At 34.8% G+C, this 24,182-nt stretch overlaps 3 protein-coding genes across 4 annotated transcripts; 2 read left to right on the top strand and 1 right to left on the bottom strand.

The window, feature by feature from the left end:
- The first annotated feature begins 1,549 nt into the window (after positions 1–1,549).
- Positions 1,550–5,917, top strand: LOC128161753 (uncharacterized). The gene is made up of 2 exons (XM_052825144.1): positions 1,550–1,631; positions 1,996–5,917. The coding sequence occupies exon 2, from the start codon at positions 2,003–2,005 to the stop codon at positions 3,665–3,667; it is 1,665 nt and encodes a 554-aa protein (XP_052681104.1). The 5' UTR covers positions 1,550–1,631; positions 1,996–2,002; the 3' UTR covers positions 3,668–5,917.
- Positions 5,918–6,626: 709 nt separating this feature from the next.
- On the bottom strand, positions 6,627–15,856 carry LOC128160552 (uncharacterized). Of its 2 annotated transcripts, none has more exons than XM_052823891.1 (2): positions 15,698–15,856; positions 6,627–7,529 (listed from the first exon to the last, which is right to left on the bottom strand). In XM_052823891.1, exons 1-2 carry the CDS (start codon positions 15,708–15,710, stop codon positions 7,123–7,125), a joined length of 420 nt encoding a protein of 139 aa, XP_052679851.1. In that variant the 5' UTR covers positions 15,711–15,856; the 3' UTR covers positions 6,627–7,122. The 2 variants fall into 2 exon arrangements, with proteins under 2 accessions (XP_052679851.1, XP_052679849.1); XM_052823889.1 differs by lacking the exon at positions 15,698–15,856 and adding an exon at positions 13,823–14,089.
- A 3,487-nt stretch (positions 15,857–19,343) lies between these two features.
- On the top strand, positions 19,344–23,692 carry LOC128161261 (serine/threonine-protein kinase PRP4 homolog). Its single transcript, XM_052824514.1, has 9 exons — positions 19,344–19,483; positions 19,740–19,935; positions 20,094–20,210; positions 20,309–20,362; positions 20,475–21,452; positions 21,574–21,743; positions 22,617–22,681; positions 22,810–22,904; positions 23,399–23,692. The coding sequence occupies exons 2-9, from the start codon at positions 19,740–19,742 to the stop codon at positions 23,515–23,517; spliced, it is 1,794 nt and encodes a 597-aa protein (XP_052680474.1). The 5' UTR covers positions 19,344–19,483; the 3' UTR covers positions 23,518–23,692.
- Positions 23,693–24,182: the final 490 nt, after the last annotated feature.

Raw genomic sequence — 24,182 nt, 5'->3', positions numbered from 1 at the left:
CGACCTAAAGGCGAAAGTGCGAAGGTCGAAGTGGCCCCATCGGAACACCATAATGTCATCATGTTAATCTCTTACGAAGTTAATATCGTGGAACATCGCATCAAATATTAAGTTAAAAGACATGATAAACCGTATATCATCTATGCCAATGCCCAAATGCCTTTTGAATATGTTTATTCATGATAGTTAAATGTTATTAATGTAAAATAAAGAAGACAATCCTGCAAAGCATTATTTTTTATTCTTATTTCATATGATCTTAAATATTTTAAAATTTGTTATTTCGAAGAGAAAAGGTGCTGAGTTGTGTTTTTTTAAATCATTGTGATCATGCGATTGATGACAGACTTGCTCATTTACATTGTGATACCAGCATTTGAACAGAATGCAACAGTATTGAACCATTTTTTCCAGTTGTACACGTGTATTTGGATTTGGTTTGGTGTGTTTTATTTTTAGAAAAATCAGACAAACTATTGATTTAAGGCGTGTAGTAATGAAAATACCCGTAATAATTTAAGCCAAGATACTCCGAAATATATGACATGTTCTTGGCTTTGTTAACGTTTTTGATATATTACTTGTCAGGAAAAACATTAGAATCATTAAAAATGACAGGAAAACGTCAGATTTTTCGGACTAGAACCAAGACTGTCCCACTATCGTTAAATTGGATATACTTAAAAAGAATAACATTTAATGAAAATTAATGAATTAATGTGTTGATGGCTTATATGAATGAAACTTTTTTGTTAATCTTATTTAAAAAATACATGTACATGTATTATCTAATACTTTAATATGGTATTGAATTTTACAAAATTTACAAAATGTAACTTGTTAAAAAAAACTGATTAATGAAGAATGTGTGAGTTGTATAAAAATCATAATGTGTCATTAAGCTGTCCCTTTATGAATTGCAATTAATAGATATGTTTTACTTTACGTAAGCTGTATCTGTTTACCTCTTATCACTCCACATATTCATTACAGATATAGGATTAAAGGGGCATGGTCAAAATTTTGGTCAAAAATATATTTTCCGATTTAAATGTGTATGATGCTGGCTGAAATCCGAGACAATGAATTTACTCTTGTTATTTTCCTCTTTTAATTTTAATTCGAATGGATATTGAATTCCTTCTGGCCGAAAAACTTAAGCATTAAACGATAAAAAATATCCAATCTGGTTGCAACTGGGGGGAGGGGGTTCAAACAAACTGCCATTCTCACAATGTGAGGGGCCTTATGTCCCACGGTCACAGTCCTTGTGGACACAGGACCCCTGGCGTTGTGAGGGTACATGCGCGGATCTAGAGTTGGATTCATGGGGGTCCGAACCCCCTGTAAAATTCAAACTTCTCTAAATAACATTATAATATTACCAAAAATATGCCTTGGACCCCCCCCCCCCCCCCAGCAAACTCAAATAACCCCCCCCCCCCCCGAAAAAAAATTCTGGATCCGCGCATAGGGTGACTACAAACTGCTAGCGATGAACGGGAAGTAACTCTGACAATTTTGTTTTCATTTTTGATCAGGTGGTCGCATTCAGAACAGGATCAGTCATGTTTCGGGCACGCTTACCAGACAGTTAGATCTATATTGCCTACTTTTTTTGTTTAAGCAAGGTTTGTAATCTAACTATTATTGCATATTCACTTAATCAACTCGTAAGCTGCTAGCTATGATGATTAAGACATAACTTTACATTACATTAGAAATTAATGTATTTTCGTTTTGAAAAACTAGCTACATGTATATCATTTTGATTTATTATATTATAAACTTATATAAATTTATAAAGGCAGTCAGTTTTAAAACGTGTCCGGATAAAAAAGAAAAATAAGCTGAAGGTGGTGTTTTAGGTTAATTAAAAAATATTATTTTACATACATTTTACAAACTACATCTTTACTCTGACTATAGAATTATGTATAAAATCTATCTTTATCATTGAACCAACAATCATGTCTTAATTATTTTCTATCATAGAACAACCATGGATCCTCATTCTTCTGCCCAGGATGTGCACCGATGTGACCTTTGTGAAACCGCCATAGTACACAGCTACTGTGATTTTTGCCATGTCAACCTCTGCAAGCCCTGTGTAGTAGATCACATCTCAGATGGGTATGACAAACATAAAATTGTTTCTTTCCAGGAACGAAGATCAACCCTCATTTATCCAAAATGCAAAACGCACCCACACAAAATTTGTGAATTTCATTGCAAGGATTGTAACAACATTTTTGTTTGTTCTTCCTGCATGGCATCTGAACAACACAAAGGACATAACTTTGTAGAAGTTACAGAAATTTACAAGACAATGAAAGACAATATAAAAAAAGACACAAAAGAGTTAGAAAATCATATTTCTCCTACATATGAAGAAATTGCACTTGACTTAGAAAATGAACTGGCCAACCTGGATGGAGGATATGAAAAACATACTACAACAATTTCAAAACAAGGAGAGCAATGGCACAGAGAAATCGACATTGTCATCAACAAAATGAAAACCGAAATTAACGAGATAAAAGTGAAGCACAGATACATTTTAAAGAAACACTTGAATGAAATCAAACAGACACAGTCTCTCATAAAACAAACAATACAAGCCCTACGGAAAATCGAGAAATCCACTGAAGTATCTTCAACTATTGAATACAGGTCTAAGGTCAGAGAGTTCAGCAAGCTTCCACCCAAGGTTAAGGTTACAATGCCAAAATTCATTCCAAAACCAATAGACCATGAGAAGCTGTTTATTTTGTTTGGACAGATTACCCCATTACCAACTGCAACAGAGGAAAATATCATGTCACCGAACCAACCTAACACTTCAGTCAGAGAACTACTGGATGAACCAGAGATTGTTGCCACAATACAGACTGGGTATGAAAAATTACGCAGTGTTACCTGTCTAAATGATGGTAGTATATGGACGAGTGGAAGGACCAATGATATCAAATGCTTCAACAGTAAAGGTTCACTCCTCCAGACAATCAAAACAAGATCAGAAGAATGGCCTAATGATATAGCTGTAGACAGTGATGGGGATCTACTGTACTGTGATTGGACAGATCGGACAGTGAACATAGTAAAGAATGGACAGACAGAAGAGTTGATCACATTATTAGAGTGGACGCCTATTAATCTCTGTGTCACCTCTACAGGTGATCTCCTGGTTACCATGTACAGTAATGATAAAACTCAATCCAAAGTTGTCCGTTATTTGAGATCTACAGAGAAACAAACAATTCAATTCGATGGTGATGGTAAACCTCTGTACTCAGGGAATGGTAGAATTAAATACATCACTGAGAACAGAAACCATGACGTCTGTGTAGCTGACTTTGGAGTTGGTGCAGTAGTGGTGGTTAATCAGGACGGGAAACTCAGATGGAGGTACACTGGTTATCCCTCAGTTACTAAGAACAAACTATTTAAACCCATTGGTATCACAACAGACAGCCAGAGTCATATCCTGACAACAGACAGTGACAACCATTGTATCCACATTCTTGATCAGAATGGACAGTTTCTCCGTTACATTGATAACTGTGATCTGAAGAATCTTACTGGTTTATGTGTGGACAATAATGACAAGCTGTTTGTGTGTGAGTACTACAAAGGCAATGTAAAGAAAATCAAATCTCTAAAGTAGACATCATCAATGTGATGTACATCAAACTCTCTGTACAATTTCATCCTTGGAATTTTATATAAAATATATTTGAACTATAGTTTTCTTATACTGGTGAATTCATTAATTCTATTAATTTAACAGATAAATAAATAATAACTTGATTTTTTATAAAAAAACACCTCTAATTTTCAACCAAGATTTGAAGAGGGGGCTTTTAAATTTTGTTTGCATGCACAATACAGCTACACATGTATTGTATCTTATCAAATAAACTGATAAGTGGCATGTCAATTATCAGGATAGAAAAGATTTCAGACAAAAAAAAAGTAAGGGCTTAAACTGACATGGACCATCTACCAGCTATTGTGTTAATAGAACATATATAAAACATGTGAATTTGTTTTATGTACCAGAAAATCATTGCTGTGTATATTACCAGCAGATGCTATCTTAATATGTAATTTACAACATTTGTCTAAATGTGTCAACTGGTTGTAGGAAGACTCTTTGCTGTATTTTAACTCTTATTTGTCTTTACAGAATATTTGAGACAAAATGAACATGTGTTTTTGTTTAATATTGCAGTAGGTATCATACATGTAATAAAATAATTTTGAAAAGAAAAACCAATATGCCTATATAGTCACCTGGGTATCATAAATCCTTTAGACTGACCTGTCAAAGGGGCTCATATTTGCATTTAATCTGCATTTTAGAATCTTAGACCTAATCTAAATATAATGTTTGAAAATCACATACAGAATTTGTGAGGAGCGGCAAGGATCATAAACCCTTAATTTGCTAGCGAAGATGGGGCCAAGATCACATCCCAGTAACTAAGTATTAATATTTTGATTTTCTAAATTGAATGGTACTATCCTCGGCTTGAATAATGTTTTATGAGTTTATATCATTAATTAAAAAAATTTGTCCTTGACCTTTCTGGCCTTAAAAAATACTCAAGATCAAAGGCCATTGCTTTTTAGATGACAATTGGAGTTATGTCTTTAAGACAAAGGGTTAACAAAATTTACACGATTATCTTAGTAAAGATCAGCAGAGTTTAGTCTATTATAACATGTATTTTGAGGATTATTTCTGAATCATGTTTTAACAATATTCGTAGTTTTAATAAATTCCCTTTGGAAGATCCTTCGAGTGTAAACGCGCTAAATCTCGATAATTCTTACAAGTATCATAACGGAAATTCTATAGAAATTGGTTAAAGTACATGCGTTGAATAGATAACGTATGTTTATTTATGTTCATGGAGAAATGTGTTAATAAGTCCAGTGATGAGCCTGTCGACGCCGGGTCAGAAATCTAAATAAAACGCTAATACTGACCACGGTGCGTCAAATCATTAGTATGCACTTGATCGCATTTACTTATTAGGAGGAGAATGTTGTAGCGCAGTGTTCGTGCGTATAAAATGGGGATGCGGGAAACACAGTTCTTCAGTAGTCATCTAGAAGCTGTCTTTCTGCCTCCTCTTTTTATACAGGTATAAGATAAATTATAACGCTTGCGCGCATTCTCAAAAGTAAATTAATACATATAGATTCAGATGGTTCAAATAGTATTTTATTTTCAGAGATTTTTTTGTGATGAATATTAATGTTGATAAATTTAATTGTAATTAATAGTGATATTTATTGTTAAAATGTCATATTAAATTAATAAAAGTGTAGTCATCTGGAAGCTGTCTTTCTGCCTCCTCTTTTATACAGACTGGGACACGGGCTACTCCCCATGTAGAGGAGGAGACATTCCGGAAACATCTTGGCTAGGGCACACGCCAGGTGTTGGCATGTTGGAACACAGATCTCGAGGATCTAAAAAAATTAAATATTATATCACTCCATATAATCCCTATGAAATAGTGCTGGAGGCGTTATGATATAGTGGTGGAATCCGGGTTCCAACTTGTCCTAGCGACACCACGGAAGAGCCATCAACGACCTAACGAACACAATTGGGCCAAAAACGTAAAGCAACACCGCCTCCACAGCATTGTCTGATCATTAACAACTTTGATACCATCAAATCTTTCTACAATTTCAAGATATGAATCGTTAAGCTATATTCTAGAATTTACTGAAGAAAACAATCCATATGCATGTACTCTTATTTAAATTCGGGTATTTTCTTATATTTTGATATAGAGCTCTTCTTTTAAACGAAATCAATTCAGCCTAAAAATGGACACGACCATCGGGCCCTCTTAATTTCTTTTCATCTCTTTTTTGTTTTGCTTGTCAAGAGATTTGGTCGTGCCCCCCCCCCCCCCCCCCCCCACTTTGAAAAACGATGAGCACGCACAATGTGCATGGCAGCTAATATCTTTTAATGAATGGTGCTCGGTTTAAAACAATCTTCTGGGAATTCCCTCTTAACAATTAAGTAACAAAAAAAGATACATAGCCATCCACAAAGGCAAGAGAGTTATTTGCTTGAAAATCAAGCACAGGCTTTTTCACTCTCTTAGCCATCCACAAAGGCAAGAGAGTTGTGTGCTTAAAAATCAAGCACGGGCTTTTTCACTCTTCCCCTGAAACAACTCAAGCGTCCTTGTATTTTTTTTTTACAAAAATTGGAAAATCAGGCATTTATCTCATAAAAAAGTCAGTCCTTGTCGCGGGAGGAAATCCCCTAAAACATTGGGAAAATCGGAAATTATTTTGCTTAATTCAACTGTTTTGGCGTAAAACTTCGGGGATATACTGATTACTGGTGCAAGCGCCATGTACTCTATATAGTCACAACATTGCTTAATGGATTTTTGTAATGAAAATTAATTTTTTGACCTTTAACATCAATTTCTTTTTAAAAGATGTCAATTTAGAAAATTAAAAGTATTTAAATGAAATGACCTTGATCCTTATGATTAGCTGCTGTTTGACATTCAACAGGCAAGAGTTCTTCCACACATGAAATGATGTCCTTTTCCTCCAGATTAAGTTCCAATACAACATAATTCATGTGAATTACCCTCTGTACAGAGGTAGATTTAATATACTAGTATGCACTATGGAGAAAAAAACAACTGGCTAAGCCATTGAACAATATTTGAAGAAAGTAGATTAATACAAATCATTATTTGTGAGATATAATAAATCAACATAAGTATTATCATCAAATATATACAAAAAGGGGATTTGTATGCAAAACTCTCATGTAAAGATACGTAATTATTTTTTAATTGAAAAAAGTATGATCTTTCTTGACTTCGTAACGTTTTCAAAGTACATCAGGTTAAAAAATCGCTATCTTTATCAAAACCTGCGGTCATTGTGTCGGAACTATAAAGAGACGAAACATTCTTTGGCTATATATCACACGGTTTTGGTATATCATTTCAAAGCACGGTATTTAAAGGGGGATATTGTGATCTTTCAGGATGAGTCGATATTCCTGAGAATTCTGTTCTCTTCAAAATTGTTTTCAAAGATCTATGTATAAGTTAATGAAATTCACGAGGTAAGGCCGGTAAAAGCGTCTGCCGTCAGTTCTGCGTTTTCGCCATGTTTTTCGGTAATCACAGAAGCCATTTCCGATTTCCCCATTTCCGTGACTGCGCGCGCAAGCTCTTTTACTTTTTCGCGCTCTTTAATCTTGGGGCGCATGTCTTTCCAAGAATCCTTCCACGTGAGTAGAATTTTCTGTGTGGTGTCAATCCTGGTTCTGTCGCTGACGTCACTGTATCCGTCATCTGATGCGGCATTTGCGATGTTGACAATGGTGGTGTTTGGAACATTGAGGTACATTCCAAGCATCAGACCACTATGTTTGTCCAGAGCGCCCAACTCTCGCGAGAGAACCGCAAGACTGGTGTCTTTGAGCACTGCAGCCTCCTTTTTCAAAGCTGAGGTTGATGATGCTGTAAAAGTAAAAGTAAACTTTAAATAATTGAATAAAACTAACTTTAAAAGTGTTTCCCCCAGAAACCCACATTGGCGTTCAATAGGCCGGAAGAGCACATGGTTACCATCTAATGTTAATCAATTTACGAAATTTCAAAGCTAGCCCAAAGTATGCACATTTTTATTCAAAATGCGAAAGAGTACAATATGAAAAAGTCATCCACTTTCAGCTTGGACAGCTCTGATAAAATACTTAAAACAGCTTTTAACTGTATGTTGACTTTCCTATAACATGCACCAATGAACGGTTGGGTCACATGTTGCAGAAATTACAAGTATAACTAGAGCAGAGCTCGTGGCAAAGCCACGAGTAGGTCTTCCGTTGTTGCTGCGGGTTGAAAATATATGTGATATGGTGTCAAACGATTATAATGACTAAACTTTCAGTTCTGCTTTTGTTATAAAAACGTGTTTTAATTGAAAGCCTGTATATAAAACGTGTTTTAAAAAAGAAAGGAAGAAACTGTTTTAGGAAAACTATTTGTCGAACACAGTTTGTGTAATCGTTTCAAAAATTCTTTAAAACATGAGATGTTTAATGGCGAGTTAAATTTTCAAAGGGTAGCAAGCATTGTTTTTATATATATGATACGAGTAGACTTGGACATTCAAAATAATATATAATCAGCGAGAAAAAAAAGATCAGCGGGAGAATTTATGCAAAAGCGACCATCTAAATTTTACACGTGCTGTTTCATAGAGACACCGCTATGTAACGTGAATTAAATAACCTTATTAACAGAAATGAATATTACTTCTCTTGACGATGTAATAATGTGCAAAATCCTTATTTTTATGTCAGTGGGTTGACTAATTTAATTGAAAAAAACTTCAATTGCGCTTGCGTAAATTGGAATTCTGGGAAGGAATTAGACAGCCCGTGTTAGATAAATTCGAAGAAGTTATGAAACTGGTCAGTTTCTAGATCAAACTGTGCATTGATGTATTAATAGACTATCATGAGTATCGTCAGTAGCCACGGTCCGGAATCCGTATATGCAGTCATACACTGTATGTACATCGATACACCTTTACCTCCTCACCTACAGCCATACAAATGAGGGTGCAACCTTCATATACACATGCATAGTATTATAGTTCTGGAAACTATTTATCTTGTATTCTAATATATTGGGTATTCATTGTTCACCTAAAATTAGTATTCCACTGGCTGTAGCTAACCTTGTAAGTAAATGAAGTTGCATTACAACTTCATAGTACACAACTTCAATTAAAAGGGTTTTTTTTTTTATCAATTTTCATACAATAAGCAATAAATAAAATCCCCAATAACGCACTTAAGTGTAACTTTGTGAAGCGCATATATTTTTGGGAGGCAAATATGTCGCTATATTATAGTCTGCAAGTCAAGTGAACTATCATGGTCTTTTAAAGAAATAAGAAGTCTGCTGCATTTGCAGTACTTTGATGATTTCTATGGCGATCGACTGCATTGCATAATGTAGTCGTATTTCCCAAGAACAAAATTTCCTGTGACTTCGAACTTTTAATTATTATATATTATGAATTGTTCTGTTCATAACTATAGAAGTTTAGCGTGTTCAACAGGTTAATTTATTAGCCACATTCCAGGCACGTAGCATCAGGGGGGGGGGGCGAGGCCCCCACCCAATTTTTTCTTGCTTCAACAAATTTTTTAAACTTTACATATAAAAAAATGAATTATAATGGAGTTGGCGCCCCCCCCCCCCCCTGTTTTGGAAGTAAGTAAAAAGTTGATATGAAAATAAGGAAATGAAGAGTCAAATTGAAGTTATCTGTCCCCCCCCCCCCCTCCCAGGGATTAGGAATTTCATGATTTGGAGGGTAAAAAATTTTGGTAGAGAAGAATTTTTTTTTTTGGAAGTATATCCCCCCCTCCCCCACGGATTAGGATTTTGAAGATTTTTGGAAACTTTAAATTCCCTTTTTTTTTTTTTTTTTTTTTTAAATTTTGCTTGTCAAGATTTTTTGGATGGGTCTGGCCCCCCACCACTTTCAAAAACGATGCTACGTGCCTGCATTCTCAGGTTACGATTTCACATCTTCAATGTGAAGATGATTGACTTCAAATAAAAGTCTAATTGTTTATAAAAGCACCCTTCCAACTGTTACTCAATTACATATGTTCTGAGTTGTGTGCACTAAAGCGACACAAGATTGTCGGTCGCACGTGGCGTTTGAATTAACACAGACTGACCGAATAAACAAACGGGTGGGAAAGTAAAAACACGTTGAATAGAAAATGTTACACATAAGAAGAAGTCACCAAAAATGATTTTCGACAGATCTGGATATCTTTTCGCCAATTTAAAAAAAATCCAGCGCGAGTACTTGTCAGCGGGGCGGGAGGAGGGGGGGGGGGCGCAGCAATGAGTTCGCTTCCACACTGAAACGAACAACCATGTATAAGAAAAACTACAGAGTGATTAATATGTGACCGATAGAATCTAATCTTAAGTTGTTTAAAACTCATGTGAATATTCTTTAAAATAATCAAATGCCTCAATTCAGGAAAATTGAGGACATTCTTTTATCGTGCTAGCACCTACCGCAAACATGTAACATAGAACTTTGATATAATTTGATTTGATTTTTAAACTACTTTGTACGCTATCGTATAATTAAATCAATGCTTAATCAACTGTTCAAGTAAAATAAATTTATCTTTTCATCTTAAACCTATATAACAGTTGAAAACATAATTAAATATAGTTCTGTCCGTGCAAAATATGAAACATGAACGCGTGATAAGGTACATGTAGAAGAACACGAGCCGACCACGGATCACTTGTTCACTAGCGCTGGATCTCCTCGGTCATGTGCGAGGGATAATCATCATTAAATATTTGTGGGGGGGGGGGATTTAAATTTTTTTAGATATACAAACCAACCATTAATTTATGTCTGACGATGTTTCCGATTTGGAGTAATATCGTTCATTAATATTCATTTACAGTCAAATGTTTAATTAAATAAATACAAGATGGACAAACTTTTATAACATAAAATTAAAACAGTTCTTGTATTTACGGCTATATAAACTCAAACACGTTCATATTCATCTAAGTGTGCGTCGCGGTGTGCGAATCTTGTGTATTAGATAACCGCTTACCGCTAGGTAGTGCAGCCGTGGCTGATCTCCTCGGCCGTGGACGAAGGATAGATTACGTTAAGGTACAACGCACAGACACGCACAGCTAAGAACCAAGGAAGATTTGAAAAGTTTGCAGTATAATGACCATATTCTATCAAATAGAAGTTCTTTTTTTTTAACTTAAAACCCACAATTGATCTATGTCTGATATTGCTTTAGATTGAGAATGACATTGTTTTTATTAATTAACTGAACAATTTCTTAATTGATACCCAATCGTTTAGTCCACAAACTTTTATATGTAATCAAAACTAAAACAATTCTTGAGTTCGCGGCTAAATAAACTCATATATGAGAGACACAACTCTCGTGTATTAGATAACCGCTGACCGCTAGGTAGCCCAGCCGCAACCATGGTGACCGATTTTCTCGGCCGCGGGCGAGGGAGAGTTTCGTTAACTTGGCCAAATTGCCGCGAGTACTGGTCAATGCGTATTACTATTTACCCTCATATTATGCAATACCCGAACACAAAAACAGTTTTATGAGCTCAATAAAGTCACAAACAACATTTTTTGCAGCGACGGCCATATCGAAAAATTTACCGTTTTAGAGTTATTAAGCAAAGACTTCTAAGGGATCTAGACCCCTCATTTTAGGGGCTAGCCCCTTTTTGATGGTATCAAATGAAAGCTCGTAATATTCTGCACAACTTTTGTTCTATATGTGTCTAGAAAAAAATTACAACTAAAAAGTTATTGAGCAAAGATATAAGCAAAATTTTACATTTTTTGAAACACAAATTTCGATGTAAGTTTTTAAGAAGTATACGTGGGTTAATCAAACATGTAAAACTAGGAGGACAACGTTCAAGGTGTCTACATTAAAGATTTATAAATTAAAAGTACTTGCTATGGATCAACTCGGAGCCTTTGCAGGTACACGAGACCCACTAAAAAAATATTCAAAGGGGAATAACTCAAAACCGGAAGAAGCGATTTCACAATATTTTGTGCTATAGTAAGCTATTGTCATTTCCAATAAACCCTGAAAATTTGAATAAAATCTGATGACAAACAAGCGAGATATTACAGTTTAAAGAAACGTCTAGAAGAAAAAGAAGAAGAACTAGAGCAAAGCTCGTTGCAAAGCAACGAGTGGGTCTTCCGGTAATGTCGAAAGTAAAGCTAGAAGTTCCTGTAAAAAGCAGAGTTCTTAAACTAACATAAGAAACTAAGACGAAAAAAAATCGAATTATTCTTGGTACGAATTAACAAAATCAGAATGATTCCAAGTACGAATTAACAAAGCTTATCGATTTCAAGAACGACTTAGCAAATACAAATCCGAATGTGTAAAAGTACGATTCAACAATTATCGAATAATTTTAGGTACGAATTAATTTAAGTCTGAACATAAAACTATTTTCTTAACCAAGTATGTGGAATCAAAATGTCCGGGAAAATCAATTTTTAAACCCCTATATCTCTGTATTGCATCGTCCGATTTTAGAACGGATTTCAGTTTTGAATTATGAATAATAAGCTCTTATTTTCTGTTATTATGATTAATAACATATTATCGCAAAAAAAGTTATTATGAAAAGTCATCGTAGCCCCTTTGGCCCCTTATTTGAGGGGTCACTCATTTTTTCCTGATATCAAATGAAAGGTCTTGTAAATATAAACATATTTTGTTCTACATGTATTTACGAATTGTTGACCGTTCTAGAGATATCCGAACAATTGTGTTTTAGGGGCCGACCCTTAAACTCCTTACCAGGGCCACCAACATAAATGTTTTAGATACCATGTCGTTAAGAACATTATTTTAAGCATTTTTTGTTCTATAATGCTTATCAAAATATTTCCCCTTTTCTAGATATTAATGATCAAACTTTTGGACATATGGCCCCTTGAAAACCCTAACTACGTATCATATGACATATGTATGGTACCGTATAGATAAACAGATGTACAATGAACATTTTTGGTTCTATAATTGATAACAAATTATTTTTCAGTTAAGAGTTATTATAAAAAGAATTTACAGTCCTCTTGGCCCCTTATTTGAGGGGCCAGCCCCTTTTTCTTGATATCAAATAAAAGGTCTTGTAAATATACACGCATTTTGTTCAACAAGTGTTCAGAAATTGTTGACCGTTCTAAAGATATCTGAACAAATGTGTTTTAGGGGCCGACCCTTAAAATCCTTACTGGGACCACCAACAAAAATTTTTTAGGAAGCATATTGTTAAGAACATTATTTTAAGCATTTTTTGTTCTATAATGCTTATCAAAACATTTCTCCTTTTCTAGATATTTAAGATCAAAATTTCGGACTTTTGGCCCCTTAAAGCCCCTAATGACGTAACATATGACTTAGACATGGTACTGTTTAGATAAACAGATGTACAATGAACATTTTTGGTTCTATAATTGATAACAAATTATTTTTCAGTAAAGAGTTATTGCAAAAATACTTTAGAGCCCTTTTGGCCCCTAATTTGAGGGGCCAGCCCCTTTTTTCTGAAATCAAACGAAAGATCTAATTAATCTAAACAACTTTTGTATTACATGTCTTAACAAAATATTTACACATTAAAAGCTAGGGCCGAAAATGTGCGAAAATTTCATGAAAAAAATTGGTGCCAATTTTCGAGCTAGGGCGAGCTTCGCCGCCTTGCGCATTTTTCAAAATATAAAATAAATAGGATCATCTACAAACATTCATCTACTATCCCTGAAAGTTTCATATTTCTATCGCAATTAGTTTTTGAGAAGTTACGTGGACAAAATGGTCCTTAAAATTTTACTAAATCCTCAAAATCTCAAACCGGAAGTGACGTCATCAGCCAGAAATTTTGTAATATCAAGTACGTTTGATGCTTAATATGTCCTGTAAATTGCATGCAAATCGGTTGAGTAGTTCACGAGAAATAGCGTTCGAAAAAAGTCAGAAAAAAAATAAAAAATAAAATAATAATAAGGAAAAGAAACAATAGAATAACAAGAGGGTCTTCCGTCGGAAACGGAAGACCCTAAAAATAATAATGAAGAATTTCCAACAGAATCAGTACAAGGTCTTCCGTTGGAAACGGAAGACCTTAATAACTAATTCTTGTTAGCCAGTATTGTACTTCGAAAAACTTACACTGTTGCGATGCCGAATTTTGCGCTTTGTCTAGCTTTTGTGGCGATTTTTTCCCCATTTCCAAATTGTTTCAGTACTTTCCACACAAATTTTAAATACACGTTCCGAAATAAAAACTTAAATAAATTTTCCAAAAGATATAGAGAAATTGCCGTTTGTAGCTACACGTCTTCCACGTATGGTTTCAAATCACAGACAAACTTAGCTAGAACATAACAAGAATAAAATCGAAGCAGACCCCAAATATCCCCACGACTAGATCTGTATGCTTTCAGTGCACAATTAATAGATAATATTTCACCCCTTCCACGTCTTTGTTCACCATGGACATTATCGATTGGTTGATTGGCTTTTGCCTACTGTCGGGGTACAGCCCATTAATGACACTTGTCTGCTGGGTGTCATGCACAGAAATAAAGGATATATATCAATTAAAGTACAGCCCATGTCTTCAAAAGAGGGACACACAAAAATTTCATTTAACTGCTGATAATCTAGATTTTCTGAAAAGAGACACGTACGATTCCAATTTAAATTATTTTATCGTGTATTTATTCGATCAGCCAAAGCACTTTCTCTAATCAATTGTAATCCTACAAAACCAAAAAAAAAAAAATGTTGGAAAAAAGAACGCGATCATGGTTTGGTGGATGGGGGAAAAGGGGGTAAACGGACAGGTAATTATTTCTTCAAAGTTATTACCATATTATAGGATAACACATTGCAAATAACTAGTACATGTAACTATATTTTTGTATCATTGCTTCTTTGATACCGTGTTTTTGATAATTAAAGATTAACCCTTAAACCTTTATAGTATACAATACTGACAGGGATCTATTCTCTCATTTGGTAAAGACGTAAATTTCAGAAACGATCAACAATGATCACAATCAATTTGCAAAGCATTTATGTCCCTTTGTAATATAAGGTACCCGGTATCTTGAAAGTCCTACATCTTTGACCATGTGTCAACGCCTCTCTCTCTCTCTCTCTCTCTCTCTCTCTCTCTCTCTCTCTCGTTTATTTTTATGTTGTAAACCCACAATGTTCTGGTCTTAAAAACCTTGTATCAATTAACGCTACCCTCCACCACGCCATATATCCGACTGATTCGTATGTCATGCCCCTTCCTCCTTCATCCCGCTTTTCCTTTATTAACCAACTTATTCAAATTTAAAATTGTTACATATCTTTAGACTTATCACTTTACAAATACAGTCACATCTGTCCTTCTCCCCATTAAGACCCCTCCCCCCCCGTCAAGAATCCGTCCTGTCCCTCATCACGATCACAACCCCCCACCCTCCCAAAAAAGACCACAATATGGGTGTACCATATATTCGTACATACACTGTATATACATGCATGCTTGTATTAAAACTGAAACGACGAGGTTATATTTTGCCAGATAATCGTTTGGTTTAGCAAGATTAAAAGGTAATTCCATTGAATAATTCATTGATTTCTTAGCACAACAAGATTTAACGCTGGCGCATGCATCGATTGTAGACCTAAATATAGCCTGGGGTATTGAATACAGCGCTATAGCGTTGAACCCGAAACTGTTCTTGAAAGTACATTGTATATTTTATAAATATGACAACAGTATAGAGATACTTAAATATGCATCACCTCTGTTCCCTATCTACTGAAAACTTGTGATATGGAGTAGAATCGTCAGTATTTGGTAATGAATTCAATGAAATACACAGTGTTATCGATAGGGATCTTGAATTTAAGATTATTGTAAACAAATTCAGACACGTACGTATAATCGACCATCTGTTTGAATCAGATAGCGTTCAAAACACCGGTAAATTAATTAGTTGATTTATTAATTAATAAAGCATAATCGATGAGTGTTTGACTTACCGTCATCCGACATATTGTCTTGACTATTCGTGCCCTTTTATTGTGTTTTTTAAAATCCCGAGAGAATTATAACGCTCGGCGGAACTCTCCAATGTAAACAAATCTCATAGCAACCAACTGACACCTCGTACCTTTAATACCCAGCCGTCAAAACTCAAGGCTAAGACACGAATGCTTCCGTTTTTAAATCTCTCTCTCTCTCTCTCTCTCTCTCTCTCTCTCTCTCTCTCCGTTTTTTAAGAATTGAATTATAATTTTAAAATTTTAATGATAAATACTTTCGATCGATGTTTTATGGATTTATGCTTTCATGATATAATTATGATATATATTGATATCAATACCCAGCAGGCATACGACGTTGTACCAACGTTGAAAATACGTTGATCATGGTTGACGACGTTGATCAACCAAAATACAACGTTGTGCGACGTTGAAGAAAAAGACGTTATCAACATGACAAATTTTCAACGTTAGTTAGACGTCAGATATTCTGACCAATATCGACCAAATTTCTCATACATATATTTATAAAATTGTATTTTTCATAATTTCGTGTAATTATTGAATTCTGTAATTTGTGGGCATAAAAAGTGAAAAAACATCATCAGTGATGGCAAAAAATCGCACATGTAAAGAATTTACATGTATGCGGAAAGCGCGCGATAGGCATTGATCTTGTAACCCCCCCCCCCCAAATATCTACACAGCTTGAAATGATTTAAGTTACTTTATGAATCATTTATATATATAGTGTTAATGAATAAAACTGTTGATAGTGAAATAAATTCAGTTATGGCGAAAGTTAGCGCATGTAAACAAATTATGCGGCAAGGTGCGCGATAGCCATTGATCTATTGCACATCCTCCATATCTGCTCAGCTTGAAAGCGCATGCTGGCCAGACAAGTATTAATTACTGGCGCGAACAAATTACCGCGCCAACTGAAACAAAGAACCAGTGTCCAGCTGGGGATAAGATATCCTAGCTGGGAAGCCATTTTGAACGCCATTCCAAACTTGAGACCGTGAGGAGCAGCATTTATAAATTCTACATCGACCTTTAATACAAGGACATTTTGGATTTCATCCTCTAAAATAGTAAAGTAAGTGTTTCTTTCAATTATATAATGCATGTTGTATAATGTTTTTATTTTTTTCCAAGCTAGAAAAAAATGCTTAACCGCATGGCGCGTGTTTTTGAATTCACCACTAACGAACAGAGAATGCATGTAAAAATTGATCGATCTCTAACTTACATTAGTCTAATAATATCAAAGTATTGTTAGCCTTGAAAATGTCTTTAAGTTTTTGGTGTTTTTTGTGGTGTTTTTATTTTTATTTTTCACCACTAACGTTAGTAATGTTATGTACGATAGTTCACACGTATCACGAATGACTCTTTGGACGAGTTAACTAAGAGAATTTCCGATTTACGTACAAGTTAACAGAAGAGTGAAACTATAAATAGAATTGGGATTTTATTGTTGTCGTTGATCTTTGGTCTCCAACATAACGATGCAAGTTTTAATACTCAATAAGTGTACCCAGGCAACTGATCGAAGCCGTTTTGTAATACAGTATATAGAAAGTAATAATCTTATCTTTTACCTTCGATGGTCTTTAAAGGAAAACAATAAATCCTTTAACACTAACAGTCCATATTCAATTCACAGTATTGAAGACAGTACTTTAGGCCTAGTATATAAGTATTTATATTTGTAATGATTATGATGTTAATATTAACTCAAAGTGATGATATTATTTATAATGGTTAATCAATACAAACAATAGAAACAAAAACTAGCTGCACGTGCATGTATTTTTTTGTTCTATTTAAGACATGGCCTATCTCAGAAACTGGAGACGGTACAATACATTTGTTCATGCGCTTGCACAATCAAGCAGCAGTGAAAATGATGTTGAAAATCAACTGCAGGCAGTTGGGGGCCAGCAGACAACTCCTGAAAGGTACACCTCCTCTGTGCAGTCAGATTCTGGGGAAGATCAGCAACAGCAGCACATTAATGAACCAGCAGATTATGACAGTGATTCTTCCATGTCCGTTGTTTTAACAAGTGATGAAGATAATGAAAATGAGCCTGAGGAATGTTTACCATCACAAATTGCAGAATGGGCTACAAAGTTTAAATGCACTAGATCATGCATTAATCATATACTTGAAATTTTTAGAAAGCAAGGCCACAGAGTACCAAAAGATGCACGTACTTTACTTCAGACACCTCAAAGTATTGATATCATTAGAAAATGTGGTGGCAATTATTATTATTTTGGGCTGCTATCAGGACTTACAAAAACTGTGTCATTACATCCAAATCATTTTGAAGATGAAAACTCAATTAAACTTTCATTTAACATCGATGGAGTACCATTATTTAAGTCTTCCTCGGTACAATTTTGGCCAATCCTATGCAGTGTCAATAGTTTTGAACCATTTATTGTTGCTTTGTTCTGTGGAACAAAGAAACCAGACTCAGTTGAGGAGTATTTGCTGGACTTTGTTGAAGAACTTTGTAATGTTGAAAATACTGGGTTTCAATTGAATGATAAACATTTTGCTGTGATCATTGACTCATTTATTTGTGATGCTCCTGCAAGGTCATTTTTGAAATGTACTAAAGGACACAATGCATACTTTGGATGCGATAGATGCACAATTAAAGGTGTATGGCGTGGACGTGTTGTTTTTGAACAACCAGACGGCATGAATATGCCGGAAAAGAGAACTAAAGAAGATTTCAATGAATTGCAGTATACTGATTATCAATTAAAGAGGTCACCTTTAGTTGATATTGGTATCGATTGTATCAAATCGTTTCCGCTTGATTATATGCATCTTGTGTGTCTTGGTGTGATGAAAAGAATTTTGATGTTTTTAAAATCAGGACCACGAGAGTGCAAGCTATCCCATCTGCAAATAGAATTACTTTCGGACAAACTTGTTGCTCTGAATGGGAAAATGCCTCGAGAATTCGCAAGACAGCCACGTTCGCTTGAGGTTCTCGATCGATGGAAGGCAACAGAGTACAGGCAATGCATTCTATACACTGGCCCACTTATTTTCCGCAACATAATGCATGACCAAATGTATCAACATTTCCTAGCTCTAACGGTTGCCATGTCAATATTACTTGACTCCAGAGATGCTTCTAGGAATCACTACCTGAATTATGCAAAAGAATTGCTTGAATACTTTGTCAAGAAAGCACCCCAGATATACGGAGAGACATTTACTACCTACAACATTCACTCTCTTGTACACATAAGTGATGATGTTAAAAATTATGGTGTTTCACTAAATGAACTAAGTGCCTTTAGATTTGAAAACTATCTTCAAAAGTTAAAGAAATTTGTGAAGAAAGCACAAAATCCTATTGCTCAAGTTGCTAAACGGTTGTTTGAACTGGAAAGAACTACTGTCAAACCATGGATGAATGTTTCAACAACCTATCTTTCCACAAAAAGAAAAGACAGTTGTTTACTTTTAAAAGATCAGTCGTTTGCATTTTTGCAAGAAAAAAGAGAAAATGGAGAATTGATATGCAAAGTTGTTTCACAACAGAGACTGGAAAATTTATTTATTAATCCATGTGAATCGAAATTAATAAATGTTGCCGTTGTGAAAAACACAACATTGCAGAGGCATGGACGGGAAAAAATAATCAGAAAGCATGACATAGATAGAAAAGTTGCATGTTTGCCTTATGATGGGAAATATGTGCTGTTTCCTTTGCTGCATGGAATTGAAAGGCAATATTAGGATAAGGTTGGTTTTTAGCACTATCAAGTATTGTAAAGAGAGATATATATTGCTAAATTAGTTCTACCGGTAATTGTAATTTCTTTAATACTGAATTGGTGACTTTATAATAAAATATATGTCAGATAATAATTTTTTTTTAAACATTACAACTCAAAGAACTCTTTTCTTGTGACATTGATGACAAAAAACAAACTATGTTATTTATTGAAAAACATAATATGTTTAAGCATTTTGCTTAATTTTGATTTTTTAAATTAAGATGGACAAGAAGTGGGTAAGAGCTGTGTGGAGAGAGGATGAAAAAGAGATGGAGCTTGCCATACCCAGTGTATGGGTTGAAGGAAATCGCATAAGATGGCCAAATACATCAAATGCAAAATCTGCACTCAAAGAATGCAAGAAACCTGCTGACAAATGGCTTTCATTTGATCTGATAAAGATCAAGTTTTCATCAGGTAACTTCTTAATTTATTGATAAGAAACCGAGTAATTTATGTTTGAAGATGTAAAAAATGTAGGGAAGTCAACAAAGTTAACAAAGAATTTTTTGTATACATTTCTCATCAAGTCAATTGTACCTTCTCTTCATGCATTGTTTTTCTTTTAAATAAAGACGACTATCGAGAATGTGAGGACTATGATGAGACGACAGCGGTGGAATCTGAGTGTGACTCAGAACCAGTAATGAAAAGGAAACCAAAAAAGAAGGTCATGAGTGACTTTATTATGGGTGAGCTTGCAATTTATCTACAAACTTGAAGATTCTTTTATTTGTTATTTACTTTGATATTTTGATTAATGAAATATATATAAATTTTGTTTAATTAGATTCTGCTGAAGACAATTCATCAATAAAAACGCAGAAGAAGTTACCTGTAGCAGGTTAGATATTGTTATGCAAATATATATCCAGATATAAAAGAGGACAATTTATTATGGTAATTCCTTATTTTTTTTGGAGCATTTTCCAACAATTTGATATATTATACTTCAGCACCAGTTATGCCGCCAAAACCACCCCAAAAAATCTCTTCTAAAAAAAACCAAGACCAGTCATCACTTCAGTCGTCCAGGTCTCGATCACCTTCATCTTCTACTAGAGATGAAATGGAAACCAGACGTAGCAGGTCTATTACACCAAGCAAGTCCTGGGCTAGTTCAAACAGTCGGGAGAGCTCGATGAATAGGTCGATGTCACCAAGAAGTCCCATTCGCTCAACACAAAGGTCCAGAATTTCAACATCCAGAAGTCCAATTCGCTCAACACAGAGGTCCAGAATTTCAACATCCAGAAGTCCAATTCGCTCAACACAAAGGTCCAGAATTTCAACATCCAGAAGTCCAATTCGCTCAACACAAAGGCCCAGAATTTCAACATCCAGAAGTCCAATTCGCTCAACACAAAGGCCCAGAATTTCAACATCCAGAAGTCCAATTCGCTCAACACAAAGGCCCAGAATTTCAACATCCAGAAGTCCAATTCGCTCAACACAAAGGTCCAGAATTTCAACATCCAGAAGTCCAATTCGCTCAACACAAAGGCCCAGAATTTCAACATCCAGAAGTCCAATTCGCTCAACACAAAGGCCCAGAATTTCAACACCCAGAAGTCCAATTCGCTCAACACAAAGGCCAAGAATTTCAACATCCAGAAGTCCAATTCGCTCAACACAAAGGTCACGAATCTCAAGGTCCAGGAGTCCTGTTCACTCTTTGAACAGCTCAAGATTTTCAAGATCAAAAAGCAGAGACAGGCATCACAATAGGTCAAGGCACTCTATGTCACAAAGCAGTGAAAGGTCAACCCTGAGAAGAGAAAGCCCAAAAAGACTTAACAAAGGATCTGAACATTCCAGGAGCTATGATAGGCCTTGTAGCAGGTTAAGTGTAGAGAGCACCCCAACACTTCCATCTCTTTCTAAGCGAAAGCAGCATCAGTCCTCAACAGACTCCTTTCCCATGACCGAAGAAAGTGAGTACAGTTAGATGCGTTACAAATTTTCAATTCAAGGGACCTTTTATGAGACTAGAATTTTTGCTTATGATGCCTTGGGTGTTAAATGTTTAATACTTAGTTATATTCTGTTTCACAGGATTTCAGAGAAGAGTCCTCTACCTTCTTGTTGAAATAAGAGACCGTCTTAAGAGTCCAGTAACAACAGCTTCAAATACAGAAGACGTTGATCTTGTTACCATAGACTCAGAAGAAGGATTTGAAGCCTTAGACAGAAGACTTGAAAACAAAGACTTTAAAGCCAGCTTTGTAAGTAATTGAAAATAGATGTAAATTGTCATGTTTCGTGTAGAATTATGTTGTATTTTTATATACATACTATACATAATGGGCCTGCCTTATGTGCCACCGGGCAAGAAGAGGTTAGGTGAGGTGAGGTGAATATACATAAACTCTAAATTCTTGATCAAATGAGGGGAATTATTCTTCAAGTTAAATCACAAGAAGTAACCCTCAAAGATTTTCTCTAACAGTCAGGAATTATTACAAAAAAAATTAAACCTTTGGTGCTGGACTCAGGTTTTTTATTCTCTTGATATGACACAAAATGACTGAAATGCAGAATTAAAATTAGAAATTGTGTATAGAATGAATATAATGTTCTCCTTTATTATACATTTGAGCATTGAATCATTATTTTATGAAAGATATTGTATCATAACAATAGCGGTGTGTGCATACAAATTTTCATAAATAACTAATGCGCATTATAAAATTTGTATGCACACACCGCTGCAGTTATGAGACTATATCTTTCAAAAAATAATGATTTAAAGCTTATATTTACATTTTTCTAACTTCTTGCTTTGTCTGCAAATGTGATTTATATGTCAAAATTTCTATTTTATTCTAAGGATAAATTCAAATTAATGGAATGGCCATTGTAACAGCCACAAGCGTGAACTTTGATTCTCGCTTGTGACGTTGCATTTTACAGCGTTCAAAGTTTGCTATGTCACGGTTAAACTCGTCATTTTAACCTTTGAGTTCCGTTTGTGTGTTACGGTCTTATTACTTCAGTATCTTTTCACACACTTTACATGCAAAAAATATTTGGAATGTAAATTTATATATTGCAGTAACACTACAAAGTATGAATGAAAATGAACAATTGCATTTCAGAAATTCTTGCTTCAAAAGATTGGAGGTACAGATGGTACTGACCACATGAAGAAAGCAATGTTAAGGTAAATAAAGAATGATGTTACTGAATAATTAAAGATCATTTATTGAAAAAATCAATGTATGACATTGTATTCAGAGTGATATGAAATACTAAGTATTTGAAGTATGACATATTTCAATTTATTTTCAGAACTATGACAAACTCGTACATGGCTGGTCTAAACATGAAGGGAAAACGGGGAAAGAAAGCTTTTGGTTCCTCCCAACTCTACCTCCTTATAAAAGGTAAAATGTTTTCTGATTTTTACTACTGTCAAATTTCTCATTTGTAGTACATGTAGATTGAAACAATTAAAACATAATTTGATTAGTTGGTGCAGACGCAGAGTACTGTAGATTCCTCATTTTTCATGATTACTTCATTTTGCGATTCAATTATTTAATGCATCAAATTGCTAGAACACATAATTTTTATCATATATATTCATTTACACCTGCCAAAAATTAATAGGGAGATCATAAAATCCGCGAGATGTGCTTTTGGCAATTTTACATGGATATTAATTCCTTGTGTTTAATTAGGAATCTACAGTATACATCTATTTAAAAATGGTGTGTTATCTTTATGGCAATCTTATTGAAATTAGATCCCGTGATCTGCAAGGAAAAAGCCACTGGAGCAGATCAAAGGATCCAATTTTGGTTGAATTGTCTTTATGTAAAGAAAAAAATATATACAGAGGAACATATATTATAAAGCACCTTTATGTCTGTTTCAGAAACTGTATTGACATCTCATACACAGTATACAGAATCAAAATTCAATGAAGATTTGGCTAAATTCCTAAAATATGCCCCGGAGCGTGTGGGAGGAGGTGGAAGAAGGAGAAGAGATTGACTGTTTTTCACGTTCACTTGACCAGAACTAATGATTTTACTCTTTTTCATCTTCTTAAACTAATGTTTTTGTGAAAAGCTGGCTACAGATGTGAGCTAGGTTATCCATCAGTGATTTTAAGTGATACTTTCAATTTATTTAACTGTTTCTCTCTTGAATAAATTGATTAATGATATTTATTCTGGTGTCATGTTGTTCATAAAATAATTTGAGGCAAAATGATTCACTGCAATTAGCGAAAAAAAATCAGTGTTCAAGGTCAAACAGTTGTAGCATTTCAACCAAATATCAACTAAATTTAAACGTTGTAACAACGTCAGAAGACGTTAAATCAACGTTGAAACAACGTCAGATATCAACGTTGAATCAACGTCAAAATTTCAACGTCCATTCAACTTTCATATTCAACCAAAATTCAACGTCATTTCAACGTTGAGGCATGACGTTGTTTCAACGTTGAATCAACGTTGAAATGCCTGCTGGGTACATGTATATGAACGCCAATGATGTAGAAGGCTAGAAAAGTTGAAAAATCATGTTGTGTAAGAAAAAGAGAATAAATGGCAGATGCATATTTATTTTTTTCCATAATATTTCCTTCATATTTGTGCGTAAGGAGGGTGTTTGAAAGAAAGACGAAAATACAACAAAAGAAACAGCAAGGG

Source organism: Crassostrea angulata, chromosome 8 (genome assembly GCF_025612915.1).
Source record: "Crassostrea angulata isolate pt1a10 chromosome 8, ASM2561291v2, whole genome shotgun sequence".
Lineage (NCBI taxonomy): Eukaryota > Metazoa > Mollusca > Bivalvia > Ostreida > Ostreidae > Magallana > Magallana angulata.
This window is presented reverse-complemented; position numbering and strand designations above follow the sequence as displayed.

What these genes read in the sequence shown, in the direction of transcription:
- LOC128161753 (XM_052825144.1), top strand. Translation starts at nt 2,003, where the DNA reads ATGGATCCTCATTCTTCTGCCCAGGATGTGCACCGATGTGACCTTTGT.
- LOC128160552 (XM_052823889.1), bottom strand. Translation starts at nt 13,880, where the DNA reads ATGGGGAAAAAATCGCCACAAAAGCTAGACAAAGCGCAAAATTCGGCA. An exon ending in AAATTCGGCATCGCAACAGT is followed by an intron (nt 7,530 to 13,822) that starts GTAAGTTTTTCG and finishes TTACTTTTACAG; the next exon opens with CATCATCAACCTCAGCTTTG.
- LOC128161261 (XM_052824514.1), top strand. Translation starts at nt 19,740, where the DNA reads ATGGACAAGAAGTGGGTAAGAGCTGTGTGGAGAGAGGATGAAAAAGAG. An exon ending in AAAGATCAAGTTTTCATCAG is followed by an intron (nt 19,936 to 20,093) that starts GTAACTTCTTAA and finishes TTTTAAATAAAG; the next exon opens with ACGACTATCGAGAATGTGAG. An exon ending in ACTCTACCTCCTTATAAAAG is followed by an intron (nt 22,905 to 23,398) that starts GTAAAATGTTTT and finishes TGTCTGTTTCAG; the next exon opens with AAACTGTATTGACATCTCAT.